The 20,337-nt window shown below is 64.6% G+C and overlaps 2 protein-coding genes across 4 annotated transcripts in view; one reads left to right on the forward strand and one right to left on the reverse strand.

Annotated features, from left to right (window-relative positions):
• PIEZO1 (piezo type mechanosensitive ion channel component 1) overlaps nucleotides 1-12,462 on the forward strand; it is a 55,017-nt gene extending 42,555 nt beyond the window's left edge. For 2 of the 3 annotated variants that reach the window (XM_029213546.1, XM_029213544.1), the window contains 29 exons: nucleotides 2,115-2,219; nucleotides 2,823-2,976; nucleotides 3,186-3,429; nucleotides 3,498-3,594; nucleotides 3,686-3,857; nucleotides 4,267-4,356; nucleotides 4,433-4,527; nucleotides 4,803-4,874; nucleotides 5,467-5,567; nucleotides 5,869-5,950; nucleotides 6,021-6,077; nucleotides 6,167-6,339; nucleotides 6,451-6,536; nucleotides 6,725-6,916; nucleotides 7,014-7,272; nucleotides 7,343-7,531; nucleotides 7,794-8,055; nucleotides 8,292-8,418; nucleotides 8,497-8,644; nucleotides 8,725-8,939; nucleotides 9,046-9,204; nucleotides 9,285-9,432; nucleotides 10,731-10,919; nucleotides 11,024-11,116; nucleotides 11,194-11,366; nucleotides 11,438-11,560; nucleotides 11,634-11,713; nucleotides 11,806-11,995; nucleotides 12,078-12,462. In XM_029213546.1, coding sequence (XP_029069379.1) covers nucleotides 2,115-2,219; nucleotides 2,823-2,976; nucleotides 3,186-3,429; nucleotides 3,498-3,594; nucleotides 3,686-3,857; nucleotides 4,267-4,356; nucleotides 4,433-4,527; nucleotides 4,803-4,874; nucleotides 5,467-5,567; nucleotides 5,869-5,950; nucleotides 6,021-6,077; nucleotides 6,167-6,339; nucleotides 6,451-6,536; nucleotides 6,725-6,916; nucleotides 7,014-7,272; nucleotides 7,343-7,531; nucleotides 7,794-8,055; nucleotides 8,292-8,418; nucleotides 8,497-8,644; nucleotides 8,725-8,939; nucleotides 9,046-9,204; nucleotides 9,285-9,432; nucleotides 10,731-10,919; nucleotides 11,024-11,116; nucleotides 11,194-11,366; nucleotides 11,438-11,560; nucleotides 11,634-11,713; nucleotides 11,806-11,995; nucleotides 12,078-12,327 — 4,325 coding nt within the window. In that variant the 3' untranslated portion in view covers nucleotides 12,328-12,462. The remainder of the gene's footprint in view (nucleotides 1-2,114; nucleotides 2,220-2,822; nucleotides 2,977-3,185; nucleotides 3,430-3,497; nucleotides 3,595-3,685; nucleotides 3,858-4,266; nucleotides 4,357-4,432; nucleotides 4,528-4,802; nucleotides 4,875-5,466; nucleotides 5,568-5,868; nucleotides 5,951-6,020; nucleotides 6,078-6,166; nucleotides 6,340-6,450; nucleotides 6,537-6,724; nucleotides 6,917-7,013; nucleotides 7,273-7,342; nucleotides 7,532-7,793; nucleotides 8,056-8,291; nucleotides 8,419-8,496; nucleotides 8,645-8,724; nucleotides 8,940-9,045; nucleotides 9,205-9,284; nucleotides 9,433-10,730; nucleotides 10,920-11,023; nucleotides 11,117-11,193; nucleotides 11,367-11,437; nucleotides 11,561-11,633; nucleotides 11,714-11,805; nucleotides 11,996-12,077) is intronic. The other variant, XM_029213545.1, reaches the window with a different exon arrangement.
• Nucleotides 12,457-20,322, reverse strand: CTU2 (cytosolic thiouridylase subunit 2). Its single transcript, XM_029213547.1, has 15 exons — nucleotides 20,216-20,322; nucleotides 19,499-19,573; nucleotides 16,260-16,338; nucleotides 16,056-16,115; nucleotides 15,241-15,301; nucleotides 14,756-14,865; nucleotides 14,370-14,626; nucleotides 14,102-14,237; nucleotides 13,783-13,914; nucleotides 13,423-13,514; nucleotides 13,236-13,339; nucleotides 13,006-13,138; nucleotides 12,828-12,900; nucleotides 12,672-12,730; nucleotides 12,457-12,587 (listed from the first exon to the last, which is right to left on the reverse strand). The coding sequence occupies exons 1-15, from the start codon at nucleotides 20,278-20,280 to the stop codon at nucleotides 12,458-12,460; spliced, it is 1,566 nt and encodes a 521-aa protein (XP_029069380.1). The 5' UTR covers nucleotides 20,281-20,322; the 3' UTR covers nucleotide 12,457.
• Between the last annotated feature and the right edge of the window lie 15 nt (nucleotides 20,323-20,337).

A 20,337-nucleotide genomic window follows, 5' to 3' on the forward strand; every position in this document is an offset into this window, starting at 1 on the left:
TGACTCTCCCGTTGGCGGAACTTCACAAAATGGACGTTTTTGATTTCTGTTATTCCTGGTACGTTTGCTACTTGGCTTCTCTGCGAGGAGCTTTGAATTCTCTCCCTTCCCGCTCTGTTTCCTGTTGTCTTGTCAGTGGGTGCAGGGTTCTGTGTGAGCGCTTTGTAATCCATCCTGCGTTCCCGCTCACGTTCAGAGCGTCTCAGAGGTGCCCGTGGAGCCCTGCAGGCAGGCACTTTGGGGTCCGCATCACTACCTTGGAAGTCAGGCCCCTGCCCTGTGAGAGGCCCCTTTTGGGTCACAGCCCCTGGGTTTCGGCTGAAGAGTAGCAGGAGCAGAGCAGAGTTCCTGAACGTCCTCCACCCAGTTTCCCCGACGTGAACGCCAGCCTCTGAAGCGACCCAGCACAGCGACCAAAGTTAAGAACCAAAACGGGGGCCAGGCCACCAACCACGGCCGGAGCCACGGGCCGCATGGCTGTCCCCAGGGGCCCCCACCGCTCTCGGTCCTCGGCCGGCTCCTTGGTCTCCTTTGTCTTTCATCACCTTGAGACTGGGGGGAGCAGGAAGTGGTCGTTTGTAGAACACCCCTCATCCCAGCATCGATGGGTGTTTCTTCCTTAGACAAGGCTAAGCACTTTTGGCAAGAAAACCACAGCCGTGACCTGCCCATCTCGGTGCGTCACGCTGGGGCTGGTGTGTCTCATCGCGGGTGACACCCCTTTTCCGCCAGTCTCGCCGCTGCTCGTCACTGTCGCATGTTCACTTGCAGGGCAAGCTTAGGACCCGGCAGGAGTCTTGTCTCCCTGTAAACTCTCGCCCGCTGCTTTCAGCGTGCTCTGTGGATCCGCCCGCAGGGGCTGTTTGGTTTTCTCACAGTGATTTTGTGTCTCCTGTGGTGATCGATTGGCATCACCTGTAAAGAAGAGCTGTGTCCCTTCTCCCTACTGATCTGTCTGGTTGTTTAATCTGTAGAGAGAGACTCTGGGCCTGTATCCCCAGGCTTCTGCTGCACTCCTGTCGTTGGTGCTGTGTCCACACCGTACCCGCGCTGGCCCTGGGATACGTCCTCAGTCTTGGGTTAGCCGGGTGCTGCTGCCTCAGGAGCCGCCCCCGCCCTGCCCCCATCCCACGAAGTCGCCCCCCCCCCCCCGCCCCGGAGCCTGGTTCCTTTCCCTGGAGGGTGGAATTCAGAAACCAAGACCTGGGCCCCGGGTGTGCGTGTTGCCATGCCGTGTCACTGCTCCTCTTTCGTCTTGGTGGACAGTGTCTGTGTTCCGTCAAGACGCCGTTTGTAAAGTTACTTAGGGCAGCTCCTTTCTTCCTGGCCCCTCCCGGGAGGCGCGTTATACACGCACTGTCCAATTAGATCACCTGTCAGTCTGCGCTCCGTCCCGGGCTCCCCCAACCATGTAGTAGAATTCACTGTGTGGTGCTGACCAGCATGTAGAGCTGTGTCCGTCCCCAGGTCCCTGCCCCCCTCCCATCCCCAGCGCCCACCCTGGTCTCCATCCCTATGGTTTGCCTTTGGATGGTGTAACCTAGGAGTCTGGTTTATCTCATGAGATGCAGTTAAGGTGTATTGGGCTGTGGCCTGGATGACGCTTTGCTCACGTTCCTTGCTGGGCAGTTTTCCACGGGTTGGGTGCACCAGAGCTGGCTTGACCTTTACCCCCTCGGATGGCACTGGGCCGTTTCCAGGTCTGGGATGTCGGGGATAAGCTCCTGCGGACGTTCGTTCGTTGGGTGGTGCACAGGTGTTTGTGTGGCCGTGGTTTTCAGTTCTCTGGGATGACCACCCAGGGTGGTCCCACTCCTTCACCTCCACGCCAGCACTTGGCATCCACATGGTTTTATTTTAGCCATTCTGGCAGGTGCACAATGAAGCCTCATTCGGGTCCACGCCGACTGTGGCCCACACGTGAGGCTGTGCCCCGCCCACCTGCCCATGTACCCCCTCCCCAGCCACTGGCGCCTGGGGCACATGTCCGTGAGAACTGGGCTCGCTGGTCCTGTGTGCTCTGGAGACTCCGGGTGGGAGTGGGTGTCCAAGTGACTCCCGGGGACGCTGGGGACGGGTTGGGGTGGTGGGTGATGTGCACCCTCTTCCCACAGACTACCCGTGGCGCTGGAGCCGGGCTATCCCCATGAACTCTGCCCTGATCAGGTGGCTGTACCTGCCGGACTTCTTCAGTGCCCCCAACGCCACCAACCTCATCAGTGAGTCCCCTGGGGCCCCTCGTGCACACACGGCACTGCTGGCCATGCAGGAAGCTGTGCAGGTTCCCGCGGGATAGGTGGCAGGCAGGCGCCGACCCTCCTCTGCGGCCAGCGAGGGCTGAATCGTCCAGGCCTTGCAGCCAGTCCAGTCCTACAGTTCCCCGCGGGGGTGTGTTCCGTGAGTGTGCCTGGTCTCACGGGTCCACCTCACATGTGTGCTTCCTGCCACACGGTGTGGGCGCAGGTGTGCACACAGGTATGGATGTGGGGGAGGACACGGGTGTGCAGACTGATGCCACGTGGTGTGCAGTCAGGCTCACGTTGGCCTCACTTCCTGACAGTCGTGTGGTGCACGTAGACCCCCACGTGTACACATGCAGAACGTGTACACAGACGTGTTCCCCAACATCCGTGTGCGCATCCACGCTGTGTGTAGATGCCGGTGTAAACACGCGTGCATGCTTCCGCCCAGGGCCTGGGGGATGAGGGCAATGCCGGGCAGGAAGTGCCCTGCACCCCGTCGTGGGCCAGGCCTCTGTGCGGCCAGCGCTCCCCGGGGCGTGGCGCAGCACGGCGCGGCAGTGGCCTCCTGTGTGCCCACAGATGACGTCCTCCTGCTGCTCTGCGCCTCCCAGCAGTGGCAGGTGTTCTTGGCCGAGCGCACGGAGGAGTGGCAGCACGTGGCAGGCGTTAACACTGATCGCCTGGAGCCGCTGCAGGGGAAGCCCAACCCTGTGCCCAACTTCATCCACTGCAGGTGGGCGTCGCAGAGGCCGCACGGCTCCCGGGGCCGACAGACGCGCCTGGGCTCAAGCGGGACTGAGCCAGGACGCGTGCTGCCAGGGGTGTCTCTGTGGCCGGGACGAGGGGCGGATGCTGACCCCGCAGCAGAGGGGCCGCCCGGGAGTTCCCCTGGTCCTGGGCTGCAGCGGTGACCAGGGACCAGAGTGACGCTCTGCCCGGCAGGTCCTACCTCGACATGCTGAAGGTGGCCGTCTTCCGCTACCTCTTCTGGCTGGTGCTGGTGGTGGTGTTTGTCACGGGGGCCACACGCGTCAGCATCTTCGGGCTGGGCTACCTGCTGGCCTGCTTCTACCTGCTGCTGTTTGGCACCAGCCTGCAGCAGAAGGACACGCGCACCCGCCTCGTCCTATGGGACTGCCTCATTCTCTACAACGTCACCGTCATCGTCTCCAAGAACATGCTCTCGGTGAGCCCGGCCCCCAGCCCCCAGCCCCCGCCCGGGGGCGCCCAGGCTGACCCTCCTCCCGCCTTCAGCTCCTGTCCTGCGTCTTCGTGGAGCAGATGCAGAGCAGCTTCTGCTGGGTCATCCAGCTCTTCAGCCTTGTGTGCACGGTCAAAGGCTACTACAACCGTGAGTGCGCGAGGCAGGCGGCCGGGGCCCCGAGGCGCGTGGGGACGTACGCGGCTTCCAGGACCCTGACCTGGCTGGCGTCCATCCGCAGCCAAGGAGATGCTGGGCCGCGACCAGGACTGCCTGCTGCCTGTGGAGGAGGCGGGCGTCCTGTGGGACAGCGTCTGCTTCCTGTTCCTGCTGCTGCAGCGCCGCGTCTTCCTCAGCTACTACTTCCTGCACGTCTGGGCCGAGCTCCGCGCCACTGCCCTGCAGGCCTCCAGGTGGGCCCCCCGCCGCACCCCGGGCCGTCCCTCCGTGACGTGGCCCGCCCCCTAGAGGGAGAACCAAGGAGACAGACCCGCTAGGACCTTCTCCATACCCCCGGGGGTATGTGGCCTCGGCCCCGGCTCTGCCACCAGCTGGTGTTCTGGGCTGGTTGTGGCCACCGCGCTGGGCTGAGGGCGCATCCCTGCGCTTTGGCTGATGGGCCAGCGGCTCTCCCCCCGCCCCCCCCCAATCTTCTACCCCGTAAGACTGGAGGCTGCGGGAGGATCTCTCTCTCACAGAAGCAGCATGTGACAAGGCGGGTGTTGAGCTCTGTGGGCTGGGCCCCTGCTGCTGTGAGTGGGCAGGACCTGGGACGCCAGGCTGAGCCGGAGCTAATGCCCCACCCCCGTTGTTGCCCCACAGGGGCTTTGGCCTCTACAATGCTGCCAACCTCAAGACCATCGAGCTCCACCGCAGGGCGGAGGAGAAGTCGCTGGCCCAGCTGAAAAGACAGTAGGTGCCGTGTGGGTGGGGCCACGGGCTCTCTGGCCCCGCCCCACCTTGCGCTGAGCCGCCTCCCGCCCTGCAGGATGGAGCGCATCCGGGCCAAGCAGGAGAAGCACAGGCATGGCCGGGCCGGCCGCGGCCACCTGCAGGGCTCCCTGGACCCCAGCCAGGAGTCAGGTGAGTGTGGATGGGCCCCGCGTCCCCATGTGTCCACGCCTGGTGGAGCCTGCCTGCATCTGTGCTGTGTGGCATCCCACTGGGCTTCCCGGCCCAACCACCCTGTGCCACTTGGTCACTCTCTGTCCCCACAGGCCACGTGGCCAGCCCATGACTGTCCGTCCGCACTTGTGGTCTGTCCTGCCCCCCCACACACACACGGCACCACACGTGGCCTGCCCCTTCGCTGCCCTGGGGGCTCCCCGCTGGCTCACGCTCACCCTGCCCCTCCACAGGGCCCGGCAGTGCAGGGGGCTCCTCCTCACCACGGCCACAGTGGTGGCGACCCTGGCTGGACCACGCCACAGGTACTGCCCCCGCCTGGCCTGCCCTGGCTGCCCTCTCAGAGCTGCTGTGTGCCAGGCAGGCCTCCCGCACCCTGGCCGCCGTCTCCCCCGGGACGGAGGGGGCGCACCCTGCCCTGACCTGGCCAGCACCCCCAGGAGCCCCGTGCGTGGGCTCTCGGGTTCCCTGCTGAGCCTCGCTGTCGTCGGGCCACGTCCCCGACAACACGCTCTGTTGTCTCCTTCCTGACGTGTGGGCTCGGAAGCCTGGACCCCGGCTGCTGGTCGGCACTGCCCCTGCTTTTCTCGCCCTGCCCCCACGCGTTTCTCTCGCCCAGTCTGGTCCCGTGCCACCGCTCCCGCCCGTGCCCCGCACACGTGCCACAGTCCCCCGGCCTGCCGCACACTGCCCCCTGCCCCCGTGGCCATCGCTGGGGGGAGGGTGGCGTGCAGGCCTTGGCCCAGGGTCGCAGGCTGTTGAGGGAGTCCAGCATGGCCAGGCTGTTCCCAGACCCACCCCGAACCGAGGAGACGGACCTGAGGGTCCGGGTGAGGAGGAGGGAGGTGTGGAGCCCAGCCACGGGGGCGGCCGGCTCTCAGTGACCCCTGCCCGCAGTCATCCACTCCGGGGACTACTTCCTGTTCGAGTCGGACAGCGAGGAGGAGGAGGAGGTGCAGCCCGAGGACGCCCGGCCGTCAGCACAGAGCACCTTCCAGGTGAGCACGCAGGCTGGCGGGGCCGCTGTGGCCTGCAGATGGGCTCAGCGTATGCTGGGCACACATTCTCCTGTCCGTCTTCGGGCCCTTGGCTCTCAGCACGGGGCCTGGCGCTGACAAGCAGGACGTGCTGGGTGGGCGGCACGCACCGCCCAGTCCTCTCCCCACAGCTCCGTGGCCCATTTCCTGCCCAGGCGCAGGGAGCTGACGGCCCCCAGCTGGGCCTCCTGGCCCCAGGCTCCTCGGCTAACGGGATCAGGTCAGGGGAGGCCGCGTGCTAACCCGGGGCCCTGGCCTGCAGATGGTGTACCAGGCGTGGGTGACCAGCGCCCAGACGGTGCTGCACCAGCAGCGGCAGGAGCGGGCAGGGCAGCTGCCCACGGGTGAGTCCGGCGGCTGGCGGGTTGCAGGGAGGCGGGGCTGCAAGGCGCTGACCAGCACCCCTGTGCCCAGGCGGTGACCCAAGACAGGAGGCAGAGCTGGCAGAGGGCTTGGAGGATGAGGTAGCTGGTGAGTTGGCCCGAGGGCTAGGGGCTGGGGGGCTGGGGGTCTCCCACTAGCCGTCCCTCCAGCACCCGCGTGCCTCGCCCTCGCCGCAGGCCGCAGCCACGTGATGCAACGAGTGCTGAGCACCACGCAGTTCCTGTGGGTGCTGGCCCAGGCGCTGGTGGACGAGCTGACGCGCTGGCTGCACGACTTCACGCGGCACCACCGCGCCACGAGTGATGTGCTGCGTGCTGAGCGCTACCTGCTCACGCAGGAGCTGCTCCGGGTGAGTGGGCCGCCCCCGCCCCGCCCCCTGCGCTCCACACCACGCCCACTGAGGGCACCCCCACGCCTTCTCGCCCACCGCGGCTGCCCTGAGCCCCCCGCTGCCCTGCAGGGCGGAGAGGTGCGCCGGGACGTGCTGGATCAGCTGTATGCCAGCAAAGCTGAGATGATCCGTGATGCACTGAGCACTCCATCCAGGTAGGAGCGGGGACCCACCCCACCCGGCCTGTCTTTGGCCCAGAGTGAGGTCCAGCCCCGGCACCTGGGCTGCTGCACAGGGGCAGGCAGCCGGCTGGGCCCTCATCCACCGAGACCCTGAAGCCCTCCAGGCCCGCCCCAGAGCCTGAGGGGCGCACAGGACACCTTGTGACCCGCCCCTCTTGCAGCGGGCTGGGGGCGGAGGAGCCACAGAGCAGCGTGACGGAGGACATCAGCAGCCCTCTGAGTGCCAGCTGTAACACCCAGAGCAGCGGCGAGGAGACGGTCACCGAGCCCGGGGCTTCCCTGCACGGCTCCTGGGAGCTTCCCGCCAGCGGCCGCGCCAGAACGCGCACAGCCAGCGAGCTGCTCCTGGACAGGTGCGTGGGGAGGGGTGTACGGCGGGAGGGCCGGTGGGCCCAGGCCCGCCTGGTGGCCCCAGAGGCTCTGAGCCTTGTCCCCCCCCCCCCCCCGCAGGTGCCTGCACATCCCGGAGCTGGAGGAGGCCGAGCGGTTCGCGGCGGGACAGGGCCGCGTGCTGCGGCTGCTGGAGGCCGTGTACCAGTGTGTGGCCGCCCACTCGGAGCTGCTCTGCTACTTCGTCATCATCCTCAACCACATGGTCACCGCCTCGGCCGCCTCCCTGATGCTGCCCGTGCTGGTCTTCCTGTGGGCCATGCTGTCCATCCCACGGCCCAGCAAGCGCTTCTGGATGACGGCCATCATCTTCACCGAGGTTGGCATCGCGGCTGGCGGTGGGGGTGGGGGTCGGGGGCTGGCGCCCCACTGACTCCTCTCGCCTGCAGGTCACGGTGGTCGCCAAGTACCTGTTCCAGTTCGGCTTCTTCCCCTGGAACAGCCACGCTGTGCTGCGGCGCTATGAAAACAAGCCCTACTTCCCGCCACGCATCCTGGGCCTGGAGAAGAGCGACAGCTACGTCAAGTGCGACCTGCCGCAGCTCATCGTGCTCTTCTTCCACCGCGCCCAGCTGCTGGTGAGCGCACGCGCTGCGCAGGGCCGCTGCCTCCCGCGCACACACACATGGGCTCGCAGCACACACGGCCGTGCAGGGCCGCCTCTCGCGCGCACACACGTGGGCACACAGCACACACGGCCGCGCGCACGCCCAGCCACCTTGCTCCGAGGCAGGCCGGATGCTGCGAGGCCCAGCGTGGGCCTGGCCACCTCGCCCACGCCATGTGCTGCCCAGTGCTGCCACGCCGGCCTTCTCATCAGCCCCACACGTTCCTCCACAGTGCTACGGCCTCTGGGACCACGACGAGGACCCTGTCCCGAAGGAGCGTGACAGGGGTGGTGGGAAGGACAAGGCGGCTGAGGAGGAGCCGGCCCTGCTGGGACCCCAGGGGGAGCCAGGGGTGGCCAGGGCCCCCACTGAGGACGACATCCCGGTGGAAGCAAAGGACGGGCCCCCAGAGCCCCGTGACGAGAGGCGCGTCAGCCTGCGTCTCAGAAAGAGGAGGAAGGAGAGCACAGGACCCAGAGGACGGGCAGCCACTGGTACGAGGGCCTGGCCACGTGCAGCCATCGCGGCCCACCTGGTGGAGCCACTGCCCCAGCCGCGTCCCTGACGGGCACTGCTGGTGACCCTCAGTGGGGGGGAGGGGGTCCCTGCACTCAGTCTGGTCTGTGAGGCGGGGCAATAGCAGCCCCTGTGGGGTCTCGGGATGGTCAGGAGTCGGAGCCGGGCCCAGCCCCGTACCGTGGGCTCGGTCAGCAGCGGCTGCTCCCCCCAGAAGGCGAGGACGACAAGGAGGTGGGAGCGGAGGCGGAGGCGGCTGCAGAGAGCGAGGAGAGGCAGAGCTGCCCCTGCAAAAGAGTGAGGGCCCTGGGGCTCCGGCTGCAGAGCTTCTGCCTGTCCCTGTGAGTGACCCGGCCGGGAGCGCCCAGGCCAGGGTGGGTGGGAGGAGTGGGGCCTAGACTGAGGCTGCTCGCCTGCAGGGCCCGGAGCGTGTACTGGCCTGTAAGGCGCTTCTTCCACGACATTCTGCACACCAAGTACCGCGCGGCCACCGACGTCTATGCTCTCATGTTCCTGGCCGACGTCGTCGACTTCGTCATCATCATCTTTGGATTCTGGGCCTTTGGGGTGAGCTGGGTCTCAGGGCCCCCATGAGCACAGCCCCACATCTGCGGCCGCGCCCCTGACCTCTGCTCCCCCGGCCACAGAAGCACTCGGCGGCCACAGACATCACGTCCTCCCTGTCAGACGACCAGGTGCCGGAGGCCTTCCTGGTCATGCTGCTGATCCAGTTCAGCACCATGGTGGTCGACCGCGCCCTCTACCTGCGCAAGACCGTGCTGGGCAAGCTGGCCTTCCAGGTGGTCCTGGTGCTGGCCGTGCACCTGTGGATGTTCTTTATCCTGCCGGCCGTCACCGAGCGGTAGGTGCCGGGGCTCCCCGCTGTCACCGAGCGGTAGGTGCCGGGGCGGGGACCGTGGAGCTCCGGCCTCAAGACAGGCACCTGCCCCGGCTCCCGTCCCATCCAGCATGTTCAGCCAGAACGCGGTGGCCCAGCTGTGGTACTTCGTCAAGTGCATCTACTTCGCCCTGTCCGCCTACCAGATCCGCTGCGGCTACCCCACCCGCATCCTTGGCAACTTCCTCACCAAGAAGTACAACCACCTGAACCTCTTCCTCTTCCAGGGGTGAGTGTGGCCGGCCTGGGCACCTGCGGCAGGGCTGTCCTCCCTGCCGGCCCTCCTGACGGTGCCCCGGTCTCCGGCAGGTTCCGGCTGGTGCCGTTCCTGGTGGAGCTGCGGGCTGTGATGGACTGGGTGTGGACGGACACCACGCTGTCCCTGTCCAACTGGATGTGCGTGGAGGACATCTATGCGAACATCTTCATCATCAAGTGTAGCCGAGAGACAGAAAAGGTGCCCGGGCCCCGGGGTGGGGGGAGCAGGGGACACTGGTCACGCCCCACCGGGGTCCCTCCTGGGGTTCACAGCCCACGAAACATGAGTCCAGAGAGCATCGTCCTAAAAACTTCCTGGAGGCCAGAAGGGGCTTCTTCGAGGGGACAATGAATGTGGCCGTGTTGGGGTGGCCAACCACAGAGGGGCCTGAGCAGACGCCGGGCAGGAGAGGCCTGGCTTCTTGGGCCCTGGTTCACTAGCACGGGCCGTGTGTGGGCACTAAAATGTTAATTGGGTTTTCGTGCTTTTTTTTTTCTTTTCAGCAGTTTTATTGATAAAATTCACACACCTCGTCTGGTGGTTTCTAGTCTATTCAGACTCAGGCGAGCGTCAGCCCAGTCAATTTCAGCTAGTGCCCATCATCCGGAGAGAAGCCCCATTCCCACTCGCAGTCAGGCCCCGGCCCCTGGCCCCTGGTTCGTCTTCTACACGGATGTGCCTGTTCCTGTGGTGCCATTTACATGGAATCACGGGACACGTGGCCTTCCGTGACTGGACTTCACGCTTCTCTCAGCATGACGTGGCCTAGGACACCTTCTGGGTGCCCTAAAAAACGCCCCCATGGCCATTCACGTCCAGAACTGTGGCCACAGGCCCCCTTTTCTCCTGGGTGCACACCCAGGAGTGGAACTGCCGCGTGGGTGTTGCCTGGCGGGGGCGCCATCTTACCTGCCCACGTGTTACTGTGTGATCTCGCCGGTCCTGGTAGGGGTGAGGCGGTGTCTCACCGCAGTTCTGCTTGCATTTCCTGGTGACTAATAACGTCGAGCATCTTTTCCTGTGCTTGTCGGTCACTCGTGTATCACCTTTGGGGAGACGTCCACTCACGTGTTTCGCCGGCTTTTACTTGGGTGGTTTCTATTGCTGTGAGAGTTCTTTGTGTATCCCAAACACTAGATGCTTCTCAGAGACATTTGCCCCGAAGGCTTTTACCGTTTTAGGTCTTAGGTTCGAGTTCACTTTTGCCGAGGGTTTAAGGGCCCAGCGTGATTCTTCAGCACGTGGGTGTCCAGCCGCCCCTCTGCAGAGTCGCAGAGGAAGGGTCTGTTTCTGGCTCTGGGCTCTACTCCCCGGTCCCCACTGTCTTCACTGCCACGGCTTCAGTTTCAATGCTCAGTCAAGGCTCGACGTCGTGGGGGCCACAGGGGAGCCTGAGACCATGGCGCCCGCCGCCACAGAGCAGGGAGGCAGGCTGCTCGGCACAGCGCAGAGCCGCACCAGGTGACCTGTATTGCCCCATGCCCCCCCACCCCCAGAAATACCCGCAGCCCAAGGGGCAGAAGAAGAAGAAGATCGTCAAGTACGGCATGGGCGGCCTCATCATCCTGTTCCTCGTGGCCATCATCTGGTTCCCGCTGCTCTTCATGTCCCTCGTGCGGTCCGTGGTCGGCGTCGTCAACCAGCCCACTGACGTCACCGTCACCCTCAAGCTGGGTGGCTACGAGGTGAGCGGCCTCTGCCCGGGAGACGAGCTCGCCCTCCCGTGGCTGCTGGTGGCCTGGGGCGGGGGAGCTCCCGTGGCACCACGTCACCGTGTCCCCACCGCCAGCCCCTGTTCACCATGAGCGCCCAGCAGCCGTCCATCGTGCCCTTCACGCACCAGGCCTACGAGGAGCTGTCCAAGCAGTTTGACCCCCACCCGGTGAGTGCCCCCAAACGCAAACGCCAGGATGGGAGGGGGCCCGGCTGCGCCCCGCTGAGGTGCCGCCCTCCGCCCAGCTGGCCATGCAGTTCATCAGCCAGTACGCCCCCGAGGACATCGTCACGGCGCAGATCGAGGGGAGCTCCGGGGCACTCTGGCGCATCAGCCCGCCAAGCCGGGCGCAGATGAAACGGGAGCTGTATAACGGCAGCGCCGACATCACCATGCGCTTCACCTGGAACTTCCAGAGGTGCGTCCCGGGGCAGGAGGGGCCGGGGGGGGGGGGCACGCCCGTGGGGGTCACACCTCGTGCTGTCGTAGGGACCTGGCCAAGGGCGGCACGGTGGAGTACACCAACGAGAAGCACACCCTGGGCCTGGCCCCCAACAGCACCGCCCGGAGGCAGCTGGCCAGCCTGCTGGAGGGCACCTCAGAGCAGTCCGTGTGAGTGGGGCCTGGGGGCCGGGGGGCTGCACGAGGGCTGGGCTGGGCCTGACCTGCCGGCCTCCTCCCACAGGGTCATCCCCCACCTCTTCCCCAAGTACATCCGTGCCCCCAACGGGCCTGAAGCCAACCCCGTGAAGCAGCTGCAGCCCAGTGAGTGGGGCAGGGGTGCCAGGGCGGGGGTGCCGGCCGTGGCCTTGGCCCCGGACAGGGCGGTGGCCTGATGCCTCCTGGTTCCGACCCAGACGAGGAGGCCGACTACCTCGGCGTGCGCATCCAGCTGCGCAGGGAGCGCGTGGGCTCGGGGGCAGCTGGCTTCCTCGAGTGGTGGGTCATCGAGCTGCAGGACTGCCAGGTTGACTGCAACCTGCTGCCCATGGTCATCTTCAGTGACAAGGTCAGCCCGCCCAGCCTGGGCTTCCTGGCCGGCTACGGGTGAGTGCGGCGGGGCCAGGGTGTGGGCTTGGGGTGCGGGCCAGGCCGTAGCCCCGATGCTCACTCACTCGCCCACCTGCAGCATCATGGGGCTGTACGTGTCCATCGTGCTGGTCATCGGCAAGTTCGTGCGCGGCTTCTTCAGCGAGATCTCGCACTCCATCATGTTTGAGGAGCTGCCGTGCGTGGACCGCATCCTCAAGCTGTGCCAGGACATCTTCCTGGTGCGGGAGACTCGGGAGCTGGAGCTGGAGGAGGAGCTGTACGCCAAGCTCATCTTCCTGTACCGCTCGCCCGAGACGTTGATCGCGTGGACGCGCGACAAGGACTAGGGACGCTCGCAGCAGGGCCAGGGCCTCGGCCCGGCGCAGGACTGCTCTCACCGTCCTCCCTGTGGGGCCCGGCGGCCAGGCGCCCCCTGCCCACTCGCACTGTAGAGTTTTCTAATTAAAACCTTTTTATTTATACAAACGGGTGATCACAGGCCACCCGCCCATCCGCGCCTTCCTGCTCTGCCGAGGTCGCGCCAGGCCGTGCCCTGCCCTCGTGGGCCTCCAGCAGACGCTCCTGGATCTCCTGCTCAGCCTCGGCCCTGGGGAAGTCGCACGCTGGGAACCGAGATCCAGAAGGACCCCTCCTAGCCACTCCCGCCCACCCCAGCAAAAGCGGGCAGTACCTCTGGCTGCGGAGCTGGGCCTCGGCCAAGATGTAGGGTGGCAGGGGGTCCAGGGAGGGCTGCAACAGAGAGCTGACGTTGGTGCCGGGGCTGCGCGGCACAAACCCAGGCCAGTGCCCACCTGCCCCCTCACCCGGGGGAGAGGCTTCCACTCACCAAGTCCTTCATATTCACACGGCAGCCATAGCACAGCTGCTCAATCACACGGGCGCGGGGGTCATCCTCCTCCCTGCGCGAGCAAGAAGGCTCAGCAAGGGCCCGAGGGCACCCCTCCCCCGTGCAGCCGCGAGGTGACCATGGCGGGTGGGGCTGACAGGACAAGGCAGGGACTCACATCCTGCAGCAGTGCTGGGCCCTGCCCATCCCGCTGCGGCAGCAGGACACGGTGGGCGCCTCAGCCTCTGCGACGGGGGGCTGCGTCTGGGGGAGCTGCGAGGAGGTCTGGGCCCCAAAAGCCGTGGCACTGTCTGCAAGGAGAGAGGAGCTGAGGGGACCTCGGGGGCCGCAGAACCCCCACGACCGCTCGCCGGTGCCTCTCCCCCGGCACCCTGTGCAGGGACACACCGGCAGTGTCGACGTCCAGCGCGCACATGCAGAGCAGGCAGCGGGGCCCGGGGCTGCCGGCGGCACAGCCGTCCCTGGGCGCCTTCACCAGCTTCTCGCTCGTCCTGGGGGTGGGGGACAGGGCACCGTCGGCTGGGGGGGCTCCACTCCCTCCCAGGGCCCCCTCCCGGTACCCACACACACCCACCTGTACACGGTGCTGACCGTGGAGGGGAACTGGGCCTGCAGCCTGAGAATGAAGGCCTCCATCAGCCGGTGGATGCTGGCCTTTTCCGGGGCCTGGGAGCAATGAGACAAGGGGGCCGGTCAGGGCCCGCTGAGAGCAGGGAGCACGGGCTTCTCTACAACACCAGTCCAAGAGTCTGCGGTGCAGCCAGCCAAGGCCCCTGCTCTTCGAGCGTCCCTGTCGTTAGACAAAGCATCGCTGACAAATGTCAGGCTGCCCCACTGTCCCTCCCCCACATGCGTGACCCCCAGCTGGGCACCCTCCTCCCTTGAGAGCCACCCCTTCCCGGAGAGCACGACACGCGGCGCGGGCACCGCTGACCTTGGTGTCGACGGCCGGCGTGAAGACAGAGGGGACGGCAAACAGGCGGTTGTAGAAGGCGACCTCCTTCAGCGTGTGCTCGCGCATGGGCCGCACCACCACCACGTCGCCGTGTCGCTCGTCTGAGAAGCCCTGGGGGCAGGGGGCACAGCGTTCCCTGCCGCCCGCAGCTGACCGGCTCACAGCACCCCCTCCTTCCCTGCCAGCCGGGGGATCACGGGCTCCCCCCGCCTCGCGGGCAACCCGACTCAGGACACGCCGCGTCAAGAGAAAGGGGCCAGGAGAGTGGGGACAGGGCCCTGGGCAGCTGCAGGCGCACCGTGTCCCAGGCGAGGAAGGCCCCTCTCCCCAGTGCCAGGCTGGTCATGAGCTTGACGGCCAAGCGGGTGCAGCTGTCCCCCGTCATCACCTTGGAGTAGCCGTGGGTCCGGGCCACATGCAGGATCAAGTGGGTCCTGCAGGGCAGGGCAGGGGGTCTCAGGGGCCCAGGTAGGGTAGGCCCAGAACTCCAGGGGGCAGGGGGGAGAGGGTCTCAGGACCTGGGTGGGAGGGACGGGGCTGGCACCCTGGGGTGGCAGGGAACTCACCGCAGCGTCTGCAGAAGCTCCTCCTTGGCCGTCAGCGTCTTCACTGAGTTGAAGAGTCTGGACAGAGCCTCAGTCTGGCCGGCTGTGGGCGGCCCAGCCCGGCCCTGGGGGTGCTGGGGGCAGGGCCGGCTCTGCTTCTCCTCCCCCAGGGCATGGTGCTGCTGCAGGAAACTGTCCACGGCCGCCTTGTAGGCTCCCTCGGTCCCCACCGGCTCCCGGGCAGAGCAGCGCAGCACAGATGGCGGCAGGCCGAACACCTTGTGTGTATTTGGCGGGGGGGGGGAGTGTGTGAGGGCCAGCCCACCCCACGTGGGGAAACAGGCTGGCGCCCCTCTTGGACACCCAGCAGTCACCCCGGGGCGCTCTAGCAGGGACAGCCTGCCCACCTCTTCCAAGGCGACGATGTGCCACGGGAAGCCGACGGTCTGCAGGACCAGCTTCGCCTCGGCCAGGGTTTTTGCTCGGTCCTCTGGGCTCTGGCCACAGGCTGCTCCCTCTGAGAACCGCAGGCAGAAAAGAGAGTAAGGTCAGGGCCAAGGCCATTGCACCCTGGAGGGCAGCAGTCTCTGGACGCTGACGTGTGTCCTTGCAGGTCGTTTTCAGAGTGGCTGGGGGGTTCTCTGTTTTGGTTTGGGAGAAAAGAACTCGCCCTTCTCACTCAGTGCCCTTGACCCCGTGACAGACGCCAGGCAGCTGCTCCCGCCCAAACCTGGACGGTCTGAGATTTAAGACAGCAGCGGTGCTGCCCTGCCTGTCGAACACGGGCATCATCTCGAGAGAAACGCCCCCACCAGGGCTTCGTGTGGGCACAGCGCCAGCTGTCAGTGGGCCCAACCGAGCACCACGGCCCGGGAGAAGCAGCGACACGTACCATCGGCGAAGACAACCCCTGGCACGAAACGCAGTCTCTTGGCAGAATCTTGACTCAGGCCCTGGGGTGGACATGAAAGGGCCTCAGGTCCACAGCCAGGTGCTGGACAGAGCCGGGGTGGGCCGCTGCTCTCACAGCCTCCGGCCAGGGCTAGGGGACCAGGAGGCGAGCACAGAAGGCCAAGCACAGAAGCGCTGTGCCGAAGCCCTGGGCCGCCTCCCATTAGCCCTGGTACAGACCGCCCCACAGCCCCTCACAGAGCCCAGGGAATCCGTGTGTGTCCCACGCGGGCCAAGGCCTCCGACGCCCAAGCTGAGCCTTCCGGGCGCCGCCCCCATGCCCCCTGCCAGTCTCCGCCCCGCGCCCCTCCGCCACCCGGCCGCGCCCCGGCTCCTCCGGGTCTCCCCTCAAACTTCTCAGGGAAGCCACCCTGCCCCCCGCCAGAGCCAGGCCCTCTAGGCCCCCGAAACGCCTGCTCGTTTCACCATCCTGACACACCACCAGGACTGCGGGGAGGGCCCTGGGCCCCAGGACACTCTGAGGGGCGCTCTGGCGTGGCGCACACACGGCTTCCCAGCAACGTGTTTCTAACGCAGTCCAGCAAAGGGATGGGGCGCTAAACCGGGACATGGCTGGCACTCTGGACACCGCTTCGGGGGCCTGTGCCCCTTGTGCACACGTCCCAGGGCCCTCGGGCGTCCTAGCTGGGGAGTGGGCCTTTCTCCCCAGCCCCAAGCAAGAGCCCCTCAGTGCCAGCCCCCCACCCTGGAGCTCGACCGGGCACAGCCTGGGTGCAGGATGGTGTGCAGGCGTACCTCAAGGACCTGCCAGAGCATGGAGCTGGACGAAGGCCCCCCGGACCACGCCAGGAGCACCTGGGGGAGAAGGAACATCACCGGAGGCACTGCGCCCCCAACATGCCCCACCCCCGCCCACGGACGTCAGGCCACCCCCCAAGTCCAGGTGTGCGGGAGGCGGCCGCCGACAGGCCGCCTGCGGGAGGGGGCGCCACACCCTACCTTCTCCCCTGGGAAGATCAGCCGGTTCTTTCCAAGCACAGCTCTGAACTTGTGGACGTAAAAGACCTTGAAACAGTCCCTGCAACACAGACGAGCAGCAGCTGTGGCAACACCGCCCAGGCCGCGCCCGCCGTGAGGACGGGGAAGCTGTCCGCCCCGCCTCGTAGGACAGCCTGACGCTCCGCTGGGCTACGTTCTCTTTTAGCAACTTCCACCCTTAAAAGCAGTGTCTTGACGTCGAGGCTGCGCCCAAAGACTGGCAAGGGGAGCCAGGGTTGAGGGGTTCTCACCAACTGTGGCTGCCCCAGGATGGGCCTCACATCACACAGGAAGGCCCACTTGGGTCACCCCCAATTCTCACCACTGTGAACTGAAGCTACTCAGGCAGGCCCAGCTGGCGGAAGGGATGGAAGGGCATGCACGGGGCAAGGCCACCCTAACCCTTCCCTAGGCAGAGTAGCTAACCCCTTCCAAGACCCCCGTGGGGAGGCACTGAGCAGGCTGTGGGGTCAGGAGACTAGCATCCTAAAGCCCCACACTGGCCTCCAGAAATGCCCAGGAGGCTCCCACAAACGTGGAGAACCATAACTTCAACAGGGCCTGGGACTCTGCATTCTTGGCCAGCCTTCCAGCTGAGCCTGGGGCTCACCAGGTCAGAGGTTCTTAGCCTTGGCCGCACATGAGAATCACTCAGGCCGACCACGTCAGGATGTATTAGGTGAGACCCAGGCACCCACGTTTAAAAGCTCCCCAGGGCAGCTCCCCGGCGGTCCAGCAGTTAGGACTCGGCGCTCTCACTGCCGTGGCCCGGGTTCCACGCCCAGTTGGGGAACTAAGATCCCGCAAGCCGCAAGGGATGAGAAGAAGGGAAGGAAGGAAGGGAAGGGAAGGGAAGGGAAGGGAGAAGAGGGAGGGAGGGAAAAAAGAAACAAAGAAACGAGGACTTCCCTGGTGGTCCAGTGGGTAAGACTCCACGCTCCCAATGCCGGGGGCCTAGGTTCGATCCCTGGTCGGGGAACTAGATCCCACATGCCGCAACTAAGAATCCACATGTGGCAACTAAGAAGTCCACATGCCACAACCAGGAAGTCTGCGTGCTGTAACAAAGATCCCGCATGCTGCAACTAAGACCCAGCACGGCCAAGATAAATTAACAAATGCTGAATATAAAAAAAAGAAGTGTAAAAAAAAAAAGGAAAAAAGAAGAAAGAAAAGGAGAGAGAGAGAGAGAGAGACGAAAAGACAGAAAGATGGGAAGGAAAGAAAGGAGAAACAGAAGGGAGAGAGAAAAAAAGAGAGGGAGAAAGACAGATGGAGAGACCGAAAAGAAGGAAGGAAAGGAAAAAAGGGAAGAAAGGGAAAGGAGGAAAAGGAAGGAAGAAAGAGAGAGAGAGAGAGAGAGCAAGCTCGCTCCCCAGCAGGCAGCCAAGGTGGACAACAGTGCCCGGCGCAGCAGGGAGCAGAGCGGCCCCAAGCATGGGGCTCTGCCCCCATATCTATTTCCTTCTTCCTGTATGCACGTGCTGGTATCACAGCAGTCCCCCCAACCCCGAGCAGGCACCACTTACGAAATGCCGACCAAACACCCCGAGGCACCTCTGTGGATGGTAACTCAACTCGGTTTTAGCAGCAAATCACTGGGGCTCCAGGGACCCCAGAAGACCAGCCATGGGAGTGACTCCTGGAAGGTCAGGGCCCGGGGAGGCTCCTCAAGCAGACACGGATGCTCACGGCGGCACAGAGGACCCCGTGGCTGCTGCACCCATGTCTCCCCAGCACCACTAGGCTCCTGAAGCCGCATGCGCCCTGTGGGTCGGGCCAGGCCAGGGTTTCCGACATGCTGAGCCTCTCCGTCACTGAGGAAACTTGCTCAAAACCTAGCTTGCAGAACCTGCAACCTGGAAGATCAGCCTCCCGTCTCTTCCCGGGACTCAGCAAGCGGGGGAGGGGGAGCTCTGGGCCCAGAAGGAGTCGCTGCGGCCTCTCTTCTTATCTGTGAGTTCTCCAAACAGACTGGAGAGATCATTGTTTCTAGATGCTCTTACGTGCTTAAAGCAGTGACTTCCTTGCCTAAAACGTATTTCCTGATGGCACACACCAAGTCTACTAGGCGCCCCCCCCAAAGATGGGCAAGTATGAGAGAGTCTGGGGAAAACAACTTATTCCGTCCCTTCGGTTTCTCTTTCGGAAACTTTTAGAAAGCAGAGTCCAGTACTCTGGAAGACCAATTTAAAAATGTGAGCCCATCACTCATTCAACATGCGTTCATTCGCTATACAAAGCATGCAGTGTCACCAGAAATTCATAGGTATAAAACGAGAGACAGGCCCTGCCCTTGTGGAGCTATGAATCCAGTGAACGTGATCAGACATTGGAAGTTATGATTCAAGGGCGATGTGACAGGGCCACAGAGAGCTTCAGATAAAACCGAATATGCTCAGGCCTCTCTGGGAATAAGCCCCTGCTGTCCAAAGGTCCTCCCAGAGCTGGGAGAAGACTACAGCCCGCCTTCCATCCCTCTCTCTCTCTCGCAAGTCAAACAGCATCATGAAGAACCACCTGCCAGAGACCCCAGGATGCTCCAATCTGCCCCTATATGCGTTCCAGCTGCCCCAAAGAGCTCCTCCCACACACCACGCTCCACGTTCACTCCCAACTCTCCCCGTAAGCTCCATCAATACCTTCCTGCCACCTGACCAATGGCTGGATGATGGGAGAGTGGCACTCACACAAGAAACCTGCACACACACAGACATGCCAGCAGGATGTTAGAAGCAGGAGTAAAGTGGTAAGATGCTTTCAAAAGCAAGAAACAAAGCCACAGGGTTTCCATGGTGGCGCAGTGGTGAATCCGCCTGCCAATGCAGGGGACACAGGTTCAAGCCCTGGTCCGGGAAGATCCCACATGCAGCAGAGCAGCTAAGCCCGTGTGCCACAACTACCGAGCCTGCGCTCTAGAGCCCGTGAGCCATAACTACTGAAGCCCGCGCACCTAGAGCCCGTGCTCTGCAACAAGAGAAGCCACCGCAATGAGAAGCCTGCACACCGCAATGAAGAGCAGCCCCCACTCACCGCAACTAGAGAAAGCCCGTGCGCAGCAACAAAGACCCAACACAGCAAAAAATAAATAAAAAATAAAATATATTTTTTTTAAAAAAACAAAGCCACAGATACGGGGGCAGTACTGGTTACTGAGTGAAACCGTGTGTACCAGGTCGCCTGCCACCTCCATGCCTCACCTGCAGAAAGCATCTCCGGCTCGGATCACCACGACAGGCAGGCCTTCCTTGCACTTCACACACTTTTGCTCACGGCTTGAGACGTGGGCGGGGGGGTGGGGGGAAGAGAGAACAGGAACACAGGTTACGACCCTCTCCCGGGGGCTTCAGGGAGACCATAGCCTGTTTCTCACCCCAAACTGTTGTACGAGAGGTCACTGGGGCCCGGGGCGGGGGGGAAACCACACAAACCACGGCTTGTATCTTATCCAAACTACCACTGTGGGGAAAGACCAGGGCCCTAGGGAGATTTCAGTCTGTTAAAGCCAGCTCAGTGGGCTCAATCTCTCAGGGGCTGGCACAAGAACAGAGCCAACTCGCTCTCTGCGGCCCTGGAAGGGAGAAGTGGAGCCAGTGAGTAGAAGAGACAGGGAGGCCGACTTTCCTCGCCTCCCTGTAAGGACAGCTTGGTCAGGGGCGAAGCCGTCCCACTGGCTGCAAGAATTAGAGGTGCGAGAGCGCACAGTGTTTACCACGGGCTTGCCAGGCACTCTCCGAGTGCTGCGGAGTGAGGTCCACCCCCGACCTGAGGTTCCGGGGCTCCTGGGACCCTCCCTCGGCGGTCTCCTGGCTTCCCGGGGCCCTGAGCGTAAAGCGCGGGCCGGCCCCTCGGGGCAGGGCTCGCCGTCGGCGGGAGCGCCGGAAAGAAAGCGGCGGGTGCGGCCGTCCAACTCTTACCAGGGCCGTGGCGGCGGCGGCCCCGCGGGCGCGGGCTCCCGATAGTCCTCGCCCACCTCGCACATGGCTGCTCCGTATCACGGGGCGGGGGCGGCGGCGGCGGCGGCCCGGGCGGCGGCGGC

This window comes from Monodon monoceros, unplaced genomic scaffold (assembly GCF_005190385.1).
Source record: "Monodon monoceros isolate NGI ecotype Baffin Bay Population unplaced genomic scaffold, NGI_Narwhal_1 Super_Scaffold_10, whole genome shotgun sequence".
NCBI classification, from domain to species: domain Eukaryota; kingdom Metazoa; phylum Chordata; class Mammalia; order Artiodactyla; family Monodontidae; genus Monodon; species Monodon monoceros.

Bases quoted from the DNA above. Each gene is read 5' to 3' on its own strand.
- CTU2 (XM_029213547.1), bottom strand. From the start codon at position 20,280: ATGTGCGAGGTGGGCGAGGACTATCGGGAGCCCGCGCCCGCGGGGCCG. The intron at 13,340-13,422 runs GTGGGTGTGTGT...CCCCACCCCCAG, and splicing joins ACGGTCAGCACCGTGTACAG to GACGAGCGAGAAGCTGGTGA. The intron at 12,901-13,005 runs GTGAGTCCCTGC...TTGCTCGCGCAG, and splicing joins GCCCAGCACTGCTGCAGGAT to GGAGGAGGATGACCCCCGCG.